The sequence below is a fragment of the Heteronotia binoei genome, chromosome 8 (assembly GCF_032191835.1).
Source record: "Heteronotia binoei isolate CCM8104 ecotype False Entrance Well chromosome 8, APGP_CSIRO_Hbin_v1, whole genome shotgun sequence".
Classification (NCBI taxonomy): Eukaryota; Metazoa; Chordata; class Lepidosauria; order Squamata; family Gekkonidae; genus Heteronotia; species Heteronotia binoei.
Window position 1 is genome coordinate 118442851 of NC_083230.1, and position 12619 is coordinate 118455469.

Consider the following 12619-nt stretch of genomic DNA (forward strand, 5'->3'; position numbering starts at 1 on the left):
CTTCCTTCTTTCCTTCCTTCCTTCCAACATCTGATGTTCCAAGATCTGATCTGTTGTGGCTCTCAAACATCTGACATTCATTCTATGTGGCTTTTACACTAAACAAGTTTGGCCACCCCTGCCTAATGCATTGGTTATTGCATGTCCCATTTTATCGACTGTACCGACTCACAATGCATAATCCACCTTGAGTCCCAATGAAAAAGGCAGACTGTAAGTAATGTAAATAATAATAATAATAATAATAAAGCAATGCACATGCTAAGTGAGGGCCCAATCCTTTCCTGAGTGCTGCGTCAGCGCCCAGTGAAGGAAACGTGGGCATTTCGACACGTACGACCCTCACTCACAATTCTGACTGCCTAACATGAAAGCGCAAGTTCTCTTGGAAACTGAGTTCAAAATACAACACACAAATCGATTCTAATTGTCAGCCTCACTTCTGCGTTTTTAGCTCTGGGAACGATGTGCCAGACTTGGGGGGGGGGGGGGGGAGGAAACCACCATCTTTGAAAGTAAAACTCGAGCAGCAGCACCAAGGAAGGTAACCGTTTCTCAACTTTTTGTCCAAAATCGATATAATCTTGTGGTCTGAGCCCACGTTAGCCAAGCTTTACATTTTAAAAAGCCGTCAGATTCATCCTGCCTCAGCGCTTGAGAACGGAACGACAGCAACTAATCGATCTCATCTGCTTATTTGAAGAGCAGGCTGCCGGCGTGGAGTGCTGGGACGCACCCGTGAAATGCACAAGAGGAGATGATAAATGGGGGAGGAGGGAAGGGAGGGGGGCATCTATCTATTGCAGCTTTACTCAAGAAGGGAAAAATGCACAGAGGGTTTAAAAAAGAAAGAAGAAAAAAAAGGCCACAACAGAAACTTTTCCTTAAAAAAAAAAAATAGAAGCGATTTCACAAAAAAAAACCTCAAGCATTTTGTTTTATTTGTGTTAAGTCTCAAAAGTCAAAGGGGAGGCTGGGGGGGGGAGGGGAAAGAGAAGAAAAGCTTCATATATTCTTATCACAAAAATATTTACCCGCCGCTTCGCCCCACCCTGTGTCATTTGTGATTATCTGACTGCGGGAGAGGAAGCAGAGAGCTTTCGAAGTCGTTCTGAGTGGCTCTCCTAAGATGGCCGCTTGGACCTGCAAACCCTTTCCCGTTTCTTCGGGTAGAGGCTCGGAAGAGGAAGAGGAAGGTGGGATGGGGCAGCAGTATTTACAAGTGTCGATTCGCCTGCAGACACGTCAGGTTCAGCCGGTGAGCCCGTGGCAGGCGATTTGCGATCAGGATCTGAGCTGTTCCATGATGGAAGTGAAAGCCTTTTTTTTAAAAAAGAGGAAAAGCCGGCTCCTAACAGACCGTAGATGCTCCTTCCAGATTCTTGCAAGAATCGCAACCCCAGAGACTTGATGGTGACAGACAAGGCGGTAGAATTCCTCCACAATAGAAGTTGGGGGGCGGAAGTGCTGAAGCGTCAGTCCGGGAAATCTCTGCGACGACTTCAGTGGGCTTTGTGTTTCCACTTCTTGTGTTTTTTATCTTTCTTCTTGCTGGCACACCTGGAGCAGAACCACTGCATTTCTTCAGGGGGAGCTGCCGTAAGTCCAACGCAAGGCCTGAGGGGTTGACAAACACACACACACAAGTGTTAAGAAAACGGACGAGTGGTGCGAGAGGCAAAGCGCTTACTGTTATTTCGGCAGGGGTAATGAACTCTAACCCAGGGGCGTCAAACTCATTTGTTATGAGGGCCGGATCGACATCAATGAGACCGTGTTGGGCTGGGCCGGGTGTGTACCTATTTAAGGTTAGGTAGCAGAGATATAAACTTTTTAAAGGACGCAAACACAATTAAATATTTTAAAAAAAAACTTTAAACAAAACATGCTTAAAACATTAGTACTTGTTGGTCTTAAAGGTGCTTTCTTTGTATTTCTCCCATGGATCCAGGGAACTGGACAACAGAAGCTCTGGCTGTTTCCCAACCTCCCCAGGAGACCAATGGAGAAAAAAAGAGACTTTGCTCTGTAGCTCTGCTGTGCGACTGGGCAAGCCTTGCAAAGCTAGCTGAGATGCAGAAGGAAGCAAGAGAAAGAGAGAAGGAAGCAGATGACAGCCAATTGCTCGGGGGCCTGATAGGAACCCTCCAGGGGCCTGATTTGGCCCCCCCAGCCGCATGTTTGACACCCCTGATCTAACCAGTACAGTCTATTAAGGGAAGCTTCAGTTCTCCCTAAGAGGCGGAGGACATCTTGGGTGTTTTCCCACCGTCCAATCAGGGAGGCAGGAATCTAAAAGATCTTCCCCTTCCTGTGGCTGTGGGAACCACCCTTCAGTTCTGTTCCTGCCTCAACAGGGAGAGCAAGTGTTTAGAATAGGCTCCTATTCTTTTCTTGTAGAGAGACTAATTTCTTAAAAAAAAAAAAAAAAAAAAAACTTTCCTCAGATCTTTTCTTCTCCTTCCTATCCTAATCTAATTATTCTACTTTACCCTTCGTCTAAATACTGCAGCCTTTTGCTCACTCACCAACTCTTCTTCTTTTCGCTACTCCTCCCCCCCCCCTTTTCCATTTTCCTTCGGAGAGAGGAGCGGCGCCGCGGAAACCGCGAGCGAAACGCAAGCCGCGGCGCGAATAGAGGCCAGATGGCACGTCGGGGGAGAGATCCCTTTTTAGATGACGACTCGGCGCCCGACGCATCGCGCGGGGCCGAAAGGCTGCTTCCCGGAGCCGGCATGACCTTGGGGCTTGCCTCGGCTGCCGGCAACGTGCCCTGTAGGGGCAGAAGAAAAGACGAAAGGAAGCGGCGCTGGTCTTTTTCTGCAGCGGAGGAGGCCTCCTCAGAGCTGCATTCCGGCCACGACGGCCATTTTGAGCGCCACAAAAAGGCGCGAAAGGAAGCGGGCCTGCAGGCCGACAGCCTCCAGTGGCGGGGGACGATGGATGCCAATCTCCAGGCGGGAGACCCCAGCGCCTTCAGTGACCAGCCAACTCAGGAAGCTCCGCAGACCTACCAGCCCCAGAGGGGCTCTGGTAACGTACCCACCATGGGGCCCTCTTTGTTTGCAGAATTTTTAGACTCCATAAAACAAACTGTGGGTGCAGCAGTTATAGCAGCCACCCACAAGAGACCAAGGTCCCCTAGCCATGCTTCCTCCTCCAGATCCCCATCTCCCAAGAGATCCAGGGGGCATTCTAAGGCTCCCAGGGGTTCCTCAGCCAGTGATTTCCGGGGGGGTGAGAGGCTCCCATATGAAGCTCTATCGGAGGAGTCTTATGGGGAAGAACGGGAGGAGGGTGAATTCCTCTCAGATGAAGAAATAGAGAGCACTACTGTGCCAGAACCCTCCTCACGCCTTTTCAAACCAGAGGAGTTTCAATCTCTTCTTCCCAAAGTGCTAGCTGCACTGGACCTTCAGGGGTCACCTGAGGAACAGGAAACAACAAGTTCCCTGACTAACCCCAAAAATAAGCCCAAGGGAAACGCAGAGTTCTTCCCAAGGCACCGTGCTTCGGACAACGTCTTCCCCTTCCCAGAGTTCTTTGAACGTCATTTAAAAGCTGAATGGGCCAAACCAAGTGTCAGCAAGCAGGTTCCCAATTCTGTCAAAAAATTGTATGAGCTTCCCTCCTTTGCTAACGATATGTTACAGGTTCCCCTGGTAGATGCTCCCGTGGCAGCCCTACAGTCCCAGGGGTTGCTAGCTGAGGACGGTCAGGGTTCAGTCCGCGACAGTTGGGACAGGAAAATCGACCTGGCCTTGAGAAGGAGCCACGAGGCCACAGCCCTGGCCATCAAGGCAACTACTGCTACTTCTATTGTGGCTAGAGCAGCAATAGTGTGGGTCAGACGCTTAGCACAACTCGTACCAGACACGGATAAGAGGATTCTGGAGGGCACCAGCAGACTCATGCGGGCAGCAGAGTTCTCAGCGGACGCCTCACTGGACTCTCTTTCGTTCTCAGCCAGGGCGATGGCAGCTAACACCGTCGCGAGAAGGGGCTTATGGCTGAGAGCGTGGCCAGCCGACAATCACTCAAAATCCATCGTGTCAGGCTATCCCTTTCAAGGAGAGAAGCTATTCGGGGACTCACTGGAGAAGATCCTGGTGGAGACGCGAGACAAAAAGAAAGCAATGCCAAAGTTTCTGAGACGCCCCGACAGACGGGGGTTCGGTTCTAGTTCCTTTCGTAATACAGCCAACTTCTCCAAGCCTAAACAAGAATACAGAAGACAATCCTGGAGTCAATCCAAACAAACTTTCCGCAAGAACTTCTCCAACCCCCGATTCCAGAGGAACCAGCCCAACCGATCAGACAAGTTTGAGAAGGGCCCCAAGCCCAGTAAGGCATGACTGGGATCTCATCCCAGTAGGGGGCCGCTTGCTTCACTTCCATCAAGCCTGGAGGGAGTCACGGGCGGACTCATGGACTCTGGACATTGTTACTCGGGGCTACCCGATAGAATTCAAGCGCTCACCCCCAGACCGCTTTATCGTTTCTCCTCTTCGCTCGAACCCGGGTCGGAGGAATGTTACCCTCAGGGCTATAGACCACCTCCTAGAGATCGCAGCTATAGAACAAGTGCCCTTGAACCAGAGATATCAAGGTGTCTATTCGATCTTCTTCACAGTGCCCAAAAGGAACGGGGACTGGAGGGCGATCCTGGACTTAAAATTCCTGAACAAGAACATCAAACTTCGACACTTCAGAATGGAGTCCATCAGGTCCATTACAGAAGCCCTACATCACCAAGATTACATGGCATCACTGGATCTAACGGAGGCTTATTTGCACATTCCGATCCTACCCGCGCATCGCAGATTTCTTCGTTTTTGCGTGAACAGATCGCACTACCAATTCAGGGCCCTTCCATTCGGCCTGGCGACGGCACCGCGGGTGTTCACCAAGGTCCTGGTGAATCCGATAGCACACCTCAGACAGAGGGGAATCCACGTGCACCCCTATCTCGACGACCTGTTGATAAGATCATCGTCGAGGAGGGAAGCGGAATTGGACGTCCAGCGCACTGTCAATTGCCTTCAACAGCACGGGTTCTTAATAAACCTATCCAAAAGCCAATTGCATCCGACCCAGAGACTGGAACATCTGGGCATGATAATCGACACCAACTTGAACTCCATATTCCTTCCGGAGGACAAGATCTCAAAGACCAAGACACTGGTACAGCAGGTGATTCAGGGGTCATCATCAACGCTCCTGACACTAGCAAGGCTCATGGGTCTCCTGATCTCGAATCTCGAGGCATTACAGTGGGGTCGCCATCACACCAGACAGTTGCAAATGTTTCTACGACCCTATCAACTCCGCATCATGGAGAGATGTGCCATCTCACTGACGGTACCGATGAAGGTCAAGGAGAGTCTTCTGTGGTGGACCAAGACCACCAACCTTCGGCAGGGAAGAATCTACGCCGCAGAGAGAGAACTACAACTGTTCTCAGACGCCAGCCTCTCAGGTTGGGGGGCTACTCTCAACGAGGTTCCCACACAGGGTCTGTGGTCAGCCAAGGAGTCGACTCTTCCAATCAACCTTCTGGAGCTCCGGGCCATACGATTGGCACTACTCTACTTTCAGGTCCAGGTATCGGGACAGCACGTGCTAGTGCGAACGGACAATATAGCGGCGAAAGCCTACTTAAACAATCAAGGGGGGTCCAGGTCCAGTTCCCTTTACAAGGAGGCTGCGAAGTTATTCGAATGGGCGGAACTCCATTTAAAATCAATAAGAGCGGAGCACATCAAGGGGGCCTGCAATGTCCAAGCAGACTGGCTCAGTCGGGAGAGCATTCAAGCGGGGGAGTGGTCGCTCAACAGGGCCTTGTTTCTGAAGATAGTGAACCATTTCGGCCCACCTTCACTGGATCTCTTTGCGTCTCACCAGAATCACCAGCTCCCTCGGTTCTTCACGAGGTACTACCACAGTCGGGCGGAGGCCACAGACGCCTTAACATCTCCATGGCCGCAGGATCTCCTATACGCCTTTCCCCCGATACCGGTCATTCCCAAGTTGCTCAGGAAGATCAGCCGGCTGGGGGCCGAGGTCATACTAGTTGCACCCTGGTGGCCTCGTCGTCCTTGGTTTTCTTCAATTCAGCAGATGTCGGTGGAAGAACCTCTCCACCTACCAGTTCAACCAGACATGCTATTGCAGGGACCAGTATGGCACCCCCATCCCGAATGGCTGAGTCTGACCGTGTGGAGGTTGAGAGGAGATCACTACTAGACCTAGGCTATTCTAGTGATGTGACCAATACAATTCTAGCTTCCAGAAGAGAATCCACTACGCGGAACTATAACGCGTCTTGGAAGGCCTTCCACAGGTGGTGTAGGAGAAAACAGGTGGACCCGCTACAGCCTACGGTCCCTAGGATCCTACAATTTCTTCAAGACGGCCTCCGATCCGGACTGAAACCTGCTACTCTCAGACGACAGGTCGCGGCCCTGGCATCAGTTCTCCAACAGGTAGATGGCGTACATCTGCCATCCCATCCGCACCTCCAGCGGTTCCTTAGAGGGGCTTCCTTGAGCTCTCCACCACAAATGCATCGCTTTCCAACTTGGCGACTGAACACGGTGCTCTCGGCTCTAACCAATCCACCCTTCGAACCATTAATGTCCGTGCCATTAAGGATAATGCGCATGAAGACGATTTTCCTGGTGGCAATAACCTCGGCCAGGAGGATCTCGGAAATCGGTGCGCTGTCGGTCAGGAAGGAACTTTGCGTATTTCATAAGGACAAGGTCGTTCTTTACCCGGATCCCACTTTCCGCCCGAAGATTTCCTCTAGATTCCACCAGAGCCAGGAGATCAATCTACCATCGTTTTGTCCAGATCCCAAGCACCCGAAGGAGCGCACGTGGCATACCTTGGACGTGCGCAGGGCACTCAAGATCTACTTGATTAGGACTGAGACATTTCGTAAATCTGACGCCATGTTTGTCAATGTGGCAGAACCCAGAATGGGACAGAAGATGTCCAAGTCTGCCATCAGTTATGCAATCAAGCAGTGCATAACGGAGGCATACAAGGCGTTACACCTCAAAGTTCCACAAGGAATCACGGCACATTCGACCAGGAGTTCAGCGGCCAACGCGGCCTTCAATAAGAACGCCTCTGTCGAGGAGGTGTGCAAGGCAGCTACGTGGTCTTCAATATCCACCTTTATTCGGCACTATAAACTGAATGGCTACGCATCAGCAGACGCCGCCTTCGGCAGGCGAATCCTTCAACACGTCCTGCCCGAGTAGGGCGACCCCGCCCTGCTTAACAATACTGCTCTGGGAGCACCCAAGATGTCCTCCGCCTCTTAGGGAGAACGACCCTTGGCACTTACCGTGAGGGGTCCTTCTCCTAAGAGGACAGGAGGACATCTTGCCCTCCCATCTATCGCCCTACCTTGGGCAGCCTGTTCCTACTCCTTCATTCTACACCTATTGCTGGTACTTTCTACCAATTATGTCCATTGTCATGGACCTGTTTTTTCTCTCTTACGTTCCTTTTTTAGGGTTTACCTTGAATTTCAATCTGCCGCGTTTAGGCAGTTGTACCTAACGTACCGTTAACTGTTTGCATGAGAAGTTCTTTTTTTTACTAGATATAGAATTTTCGTACTGCTTCTCGGAGTCACCCGAACTGAAGGGTGGTTCCCACAGCCACAGGAAGGGGAAGATCTTTTAGATTCCTGCCTCCCTGATTGGACGGTGGGAAAACACCCAAGATGTCCTCCTGTCCTCTTAGGAGAAGGACCCCTCACGGTAAGTGCCAAGGGTCGATCTCAGACGCCTGGCCAAAATGCTATTCTGATCTGACACAGAGTGTTGGACTGGATGGGCCATTGGCCTGATCCAACATGGCTTCTCTTATGTGACACAGAGTGTTGGACTGGATGGGCCACTGGCCTGATCCAGCATGGCTTCTCTTATGTTTTTATGTGACACAGAGTGTTCGACTGGATGGGCCATTGGCCTGATCCAACATGGCTTCTCTTATGTTCTTATGTGACAGAGAGTGTTGGACTGGATGGGCCATTGGCTTGATCAAACATGGCATCTCTTATGTTCTTATGTGACAGAGTGTTGGACTGGATGGGGCATTGGCCTGATCCAACATGGCTTCTCATGTTCTTATGTGACACAGAGTGTTGGACTGGATGGGCCATTGGCCTAATCCAACATGGCTCCTCTTATGTTCTTACGTGACACAGAGTGTTGGACTGGATGGGCCATTGGCCTGATCCAACATGGCTCCTCTTATGTTCTTACGTGACACAGAGTGTTGGACTGGATGGGCCATTGGCCTGATCCAGTATGGCTTCTCTTATGTTCTTATGTGACACAGAGTGTTGGACTGGATGGGCCATTGGCTTGACCCAACACAGCTTCTCTTATATTCTTATGTACTTGGCCTAATTGTTATTTCAGCTCTGAGTTCAGCCTGGAGTTTCAAGTGTGTTTTTATCTCTTTGTAGAGACAGCTCCGCTGCCACTGTCTGGTGTGAGAAAGCTACGGGTGGGAAGCATTCTATATTGCTTTACGCGGGCTTTTTGCACTGTAGTTTTGGTAGGCTGCTTAACGGCCCTAGATAAAAGCAGTAGAAAGTGTCACCTTTAAGACCAACTAAGTTTTATTCAGAATGTAAGCTCTCGTATGCTCTTAAGCAGACTTCATCAGACAAAACTGGAATGGCAGGCCATCTCTGAAGACAGAGAAAGTGGGCAGTGAGTTGGTATGTAGAGTCATGGGAATGTTTTTAGCAGATTAAAAGAATCACAAATTGGGGTCTGTGTTTGTTTGTTTGGTAATGTAGTAATGTATGATTGTGAGAGCTGGACAACAAGGAAGGCCAAGAGCAGAAGAATAGATGCTTTTGAGCTGCGGTGCTGGAGAAGACTCTTGAGAGTCCCTTGGACTGCAAGAAGATCAAATCAGCCAGTCCTAAGGGAAATCAACCCAGACTGTTCCCTGGAAGGTCAGATGCTGAAGCTGACGCTCAAATACTTTGGCCACCCAATGAGAAGGGAGCACTCACTGGAGAAGACTCTTGAGAGTCCCTTGGACTGCAAGAAGATCCAATCAGTCAGTCCTAAGGGAAATCAACCCAGACTGTTCCCTGGAAGGTCAGATGCTGAAGCTGAAGCTCCAATACTTTGGCCACCCAATGAAAAGGGAGCACTCCCTGGAGAAGACTCTTGAGAGTCCCTTGGACTGCAAGAAGATCCAATCAGTCAGTCCTAAGGGAAATCAACCCTGACTGTTCCGTGGAAGGTCAGATGCTGAAGCTGAAGCTCCAATACTTTGGCCACCCAATGAGAAGGGAGCACTCACTGGAGAAGACTCTTGAGAGTCCCTTGGACTGCAAGAAGATCCAATCAGTCAGTCCTAAGGGAAATCAACCCTGACTGTTCCCTGGAAGGTCAGATGCTGAAGCTGAAGCTCCAATACTTTGGCCACCCAATGAGAAGGGAGCACTCACTGGAGAAGACTCTTGAGAGTCCCTTGGACTGCAAGAAGATCAAATCAGTCAGTCCTAAGGGAAATCACCCCAGAGTGTTCCCTGGAAGGTCAGATGCTGAAGCTGAAGCTCAAATACTTTGGCCACCCAATGAGAAGGGAGCACTCCCTGGAGAAGATCCTGATGCTGGGAAAGACAGAAGGCAAAAGAAGAAGGGGATGGCAAAAGATGAGGTGGCTGGATAGTGTTACTGATGGAACTAACACGAATTTGAGCAGACTTCGGAGGATGGTGGAAGGCAGGAGGGCCTGGCGTGACTTTGTCCATGGGGTCGCAAAGAGTCGGACTCAACTGTGTGACTGGACAACAACAGCAGCAGTGGAGGGTGATAAAAAGCAGACGTATCATAGGTGTGAATTGCCATAAATCTGGGCGTCATTCTGGCTTCTTGGTTGTGGGTTTAAATGGAGGGCATTAGTATCTCGAGCAACTTGTACTTGTCTACTGCTTTGTTCTATCGCTTCAGACCAACAGGGCTGCCCACTTGGCCCTAGATAAGGTATATAAGATTGGTCACCTCACCAGTGAGCCAGTTCAGACACAGCCGTGTATTGCTACTGTTCTGTCTATCAATAAAGCCGGCTTTCTGACCACTGGAAGCCTTCTTTAATTGAGGATAGTCCCAGAGCTGACAGTATCACCCCTTCCAACTCTATGATTCGGTGATCTCCAAGCACGGGAGTTACCTCAAAGCGACTAGGAGGATATTAAAACTTTTGACATCAGGACCGGCGTCAACATACTTTAAGATGGGGCAGCAGCTGGGCCCCAGTGTCTCCGGCAGGCCACATTGCTGCCAGCCCCCCTTTGCTTACTTGCATTCTTCCTCCCCAGGAGCACCTGGTGTTGGAGAGGAACAGTCTGCAGACAGCTGTGAGCATGAGCGGAGGGAATGCTTGTGAGCGGACACGAGGAGGTGGGAGGGAACAAGGGCATGATTGACTGCTGGCGGGCAGAGGAGAAAGGCTGGGAACTCTCTGCACAGAGACTTCCAAAACCTGGAACCAATGCTAGGGCTGCCAGTTCCCCTCTGGCCACCAATGAGGGATAAGGGGGTAGGGTTGCCAGATCAGGCTGGGAAACTCCTGGAGATTTGGGGAGGGAGGCTGAGGAGGACAGTGGGGGGTCGATGCCACAGAGTCCACCCTCCGTAAGAACATAAGAGAAGCCATGCTGGATCAGGCCAGTGGCCCATCCAGTCCAACACTCTGTGTCACACAATGGCCAAAACTCAGGTGCTATCAGGAGGTCCACCAGCAGGGCCATAAGAACATAAGAGAAGCCATGTTGGATCAGGCCAGTGGCCCATCCAGTCTGTGTCACACAGTGGCCAAAACTCAGGTACTATCAGGAGGTCCACCAGCAGGGCCATAAGAACATAAGAGACGCTATAGTTGGATCAGGCCAATGGCCTATCCAGTTCAACACTGTTACACAATGGCCAAAACCCAGGTGCCATCAGGAGGTCCACCAGTGAGGCCAGGACACTAGAAGCCCTCCTAGAGTTGCCCCCCTCCAAAGCATCCATTTTCTCCAGGCAGACTGATCTCTATAAGTTGGGAGATGAGCTGTAATTCCAGGGGATCCTGAGGTCCTACCTGGAGGCTGGCATCCCTAAAGCGGTCCTGTTCGACATCCTAATTTCAGGAATGGGGGGATGGCTACTCACCAGTGATACCAGTCGTCACATCCGTCGCAGCCGATCATTGGACTGCCATCATCTGGTTTCTCGCAGCCCGGGCAGATCCAGATCTTGTTGCCCCATTCATCTCGGATCTGGGTTAAAGAAGAAGGGAGAAGTTGGCAGCGTGGCTATCAGGAGCTCTCGAAGCTGGCGATTCATCCCCGATTACGCCCTTCAAAGCTATGGAGCGATTCCAACTCTGACACAGGCATGATATCACAAAGGTGTCTGGGCACTCACAGGAGTATCCTATTGTTATGTGTTTCTATGGACTTTGAAAGCTGGAATGTGGTGCCTATATAGATACCCCGCACATCAGAGAGAGCTGACAATTTGAACTGCTTCGTTTAAAGGCAGAGACGGGCCCGTATCAAAGTGTACCAGAGAAAATTAAGAAGACGACTGCAGATTTTTACCCTGCCCTTCTCTCTGAATCAGAGACTCAGAGTGGCTTACAATCTCCTATATCTTCTCCCCCCACAACAGACATCTTGTGAGGTGGGTGGGGCTGAGAGGGCTCTTCCAAAAGCTGCTTTTTCAAGGACAACTGCAATTGCTATGGCTGACCCAAGGCCATTCCAGCAGCTGCAAGTGGAGGAGTGGGGAATCAAACCCGGTTCTCCCAGATAAGAGTTCGCCCATTTAACCACTACACCAAACTGGCTCGAAGGTATTTCCACACCACTCAAAAGTGCTGGAGTCTGGCACACCTGTAGCTTCAAGACACCTTGATTGGGTAGTTCCATTGTCATCTAGGGACACTTCCCTTTCTTATTTCTAAAATAAAACTTCCTTTCCCTCCTTGTTTAAGGAAGAAAGCCTGAAAATGTGTATTTTCAGCACATTAATCAGAAAAGAGAGACAGATTTGTTGCAGGGCCATCCGGTAGTCAGGAAGGAGAAGTTCTTCATCCATCTAAAATAAACAAATCTTTGTTTCTGCATTTGAATAGTCTTGACTGGATGCTGTGGCTTGAACCTAGGACTTTCTGGCATGGAAGGCTAGGGGCAGTGGCATAATGGAAGAGGCCATGGCTCAGTGGAAGAGCCTCTGCTCTGCACGTAAGAAGGTCCCAGGTTCAATCCTCGGCCTCTCGACCAGGTAGAAGGTGATGTGAAAGACCTCTGCTTGAGACATTGGAGAGGTGCTGTCAGTCTGAGTGGACAATACTGACCCCAATGGACCAAGGGTCTGATTCAGTAGAAGGCAGCTTCATGTATTCATGTGTACGTGCCCTGTCAATTTGGTGTAGTGGTTAGGTGTGCGGATTCTTACCTGGGAGAATGGGGTTGGATTCCCCACTCCTCCACTTGCAGCTGCTGGAATGGCTTTGGGTCAGCCATAGCTCTAGCAGGAGTTGTCCTTGAAAAGGCAGCTTCTGGGAGAGCTCTCTCAGCCCC

General features: G+C 50.5%; 1 protein-coding gene across 1 annotated transcript in view; it reads right to left on the reverse strand.

Moving 5' to 3' along the window:
• Window positions 1-922: 922 nt before the first annotated feature.
• TAF3 (TATA-box binding protein associated factor 3) overlaps window positions 923-12619 on the reverse strand; it is a 242457-nt gene continuing 230760 nt past the window's right edge. Inside the window, exons 6-7 of the mRNA XM_060245966.1 lie at window positions 11205-11311; window positions 923-1617 (exon numbers count right to left, since the gene is read on the reverse strand). Of these exons, the coding sequence (XP_060101949.1) occupies window positions 1503-1617; window positions 11205-11311 (222 nt within the window). The 3' untranslated portion in view covers window positions 923-1502. The remainder of the gene's footprint in view (window positions 1618-11204; window positions 11312-12619) is intronic.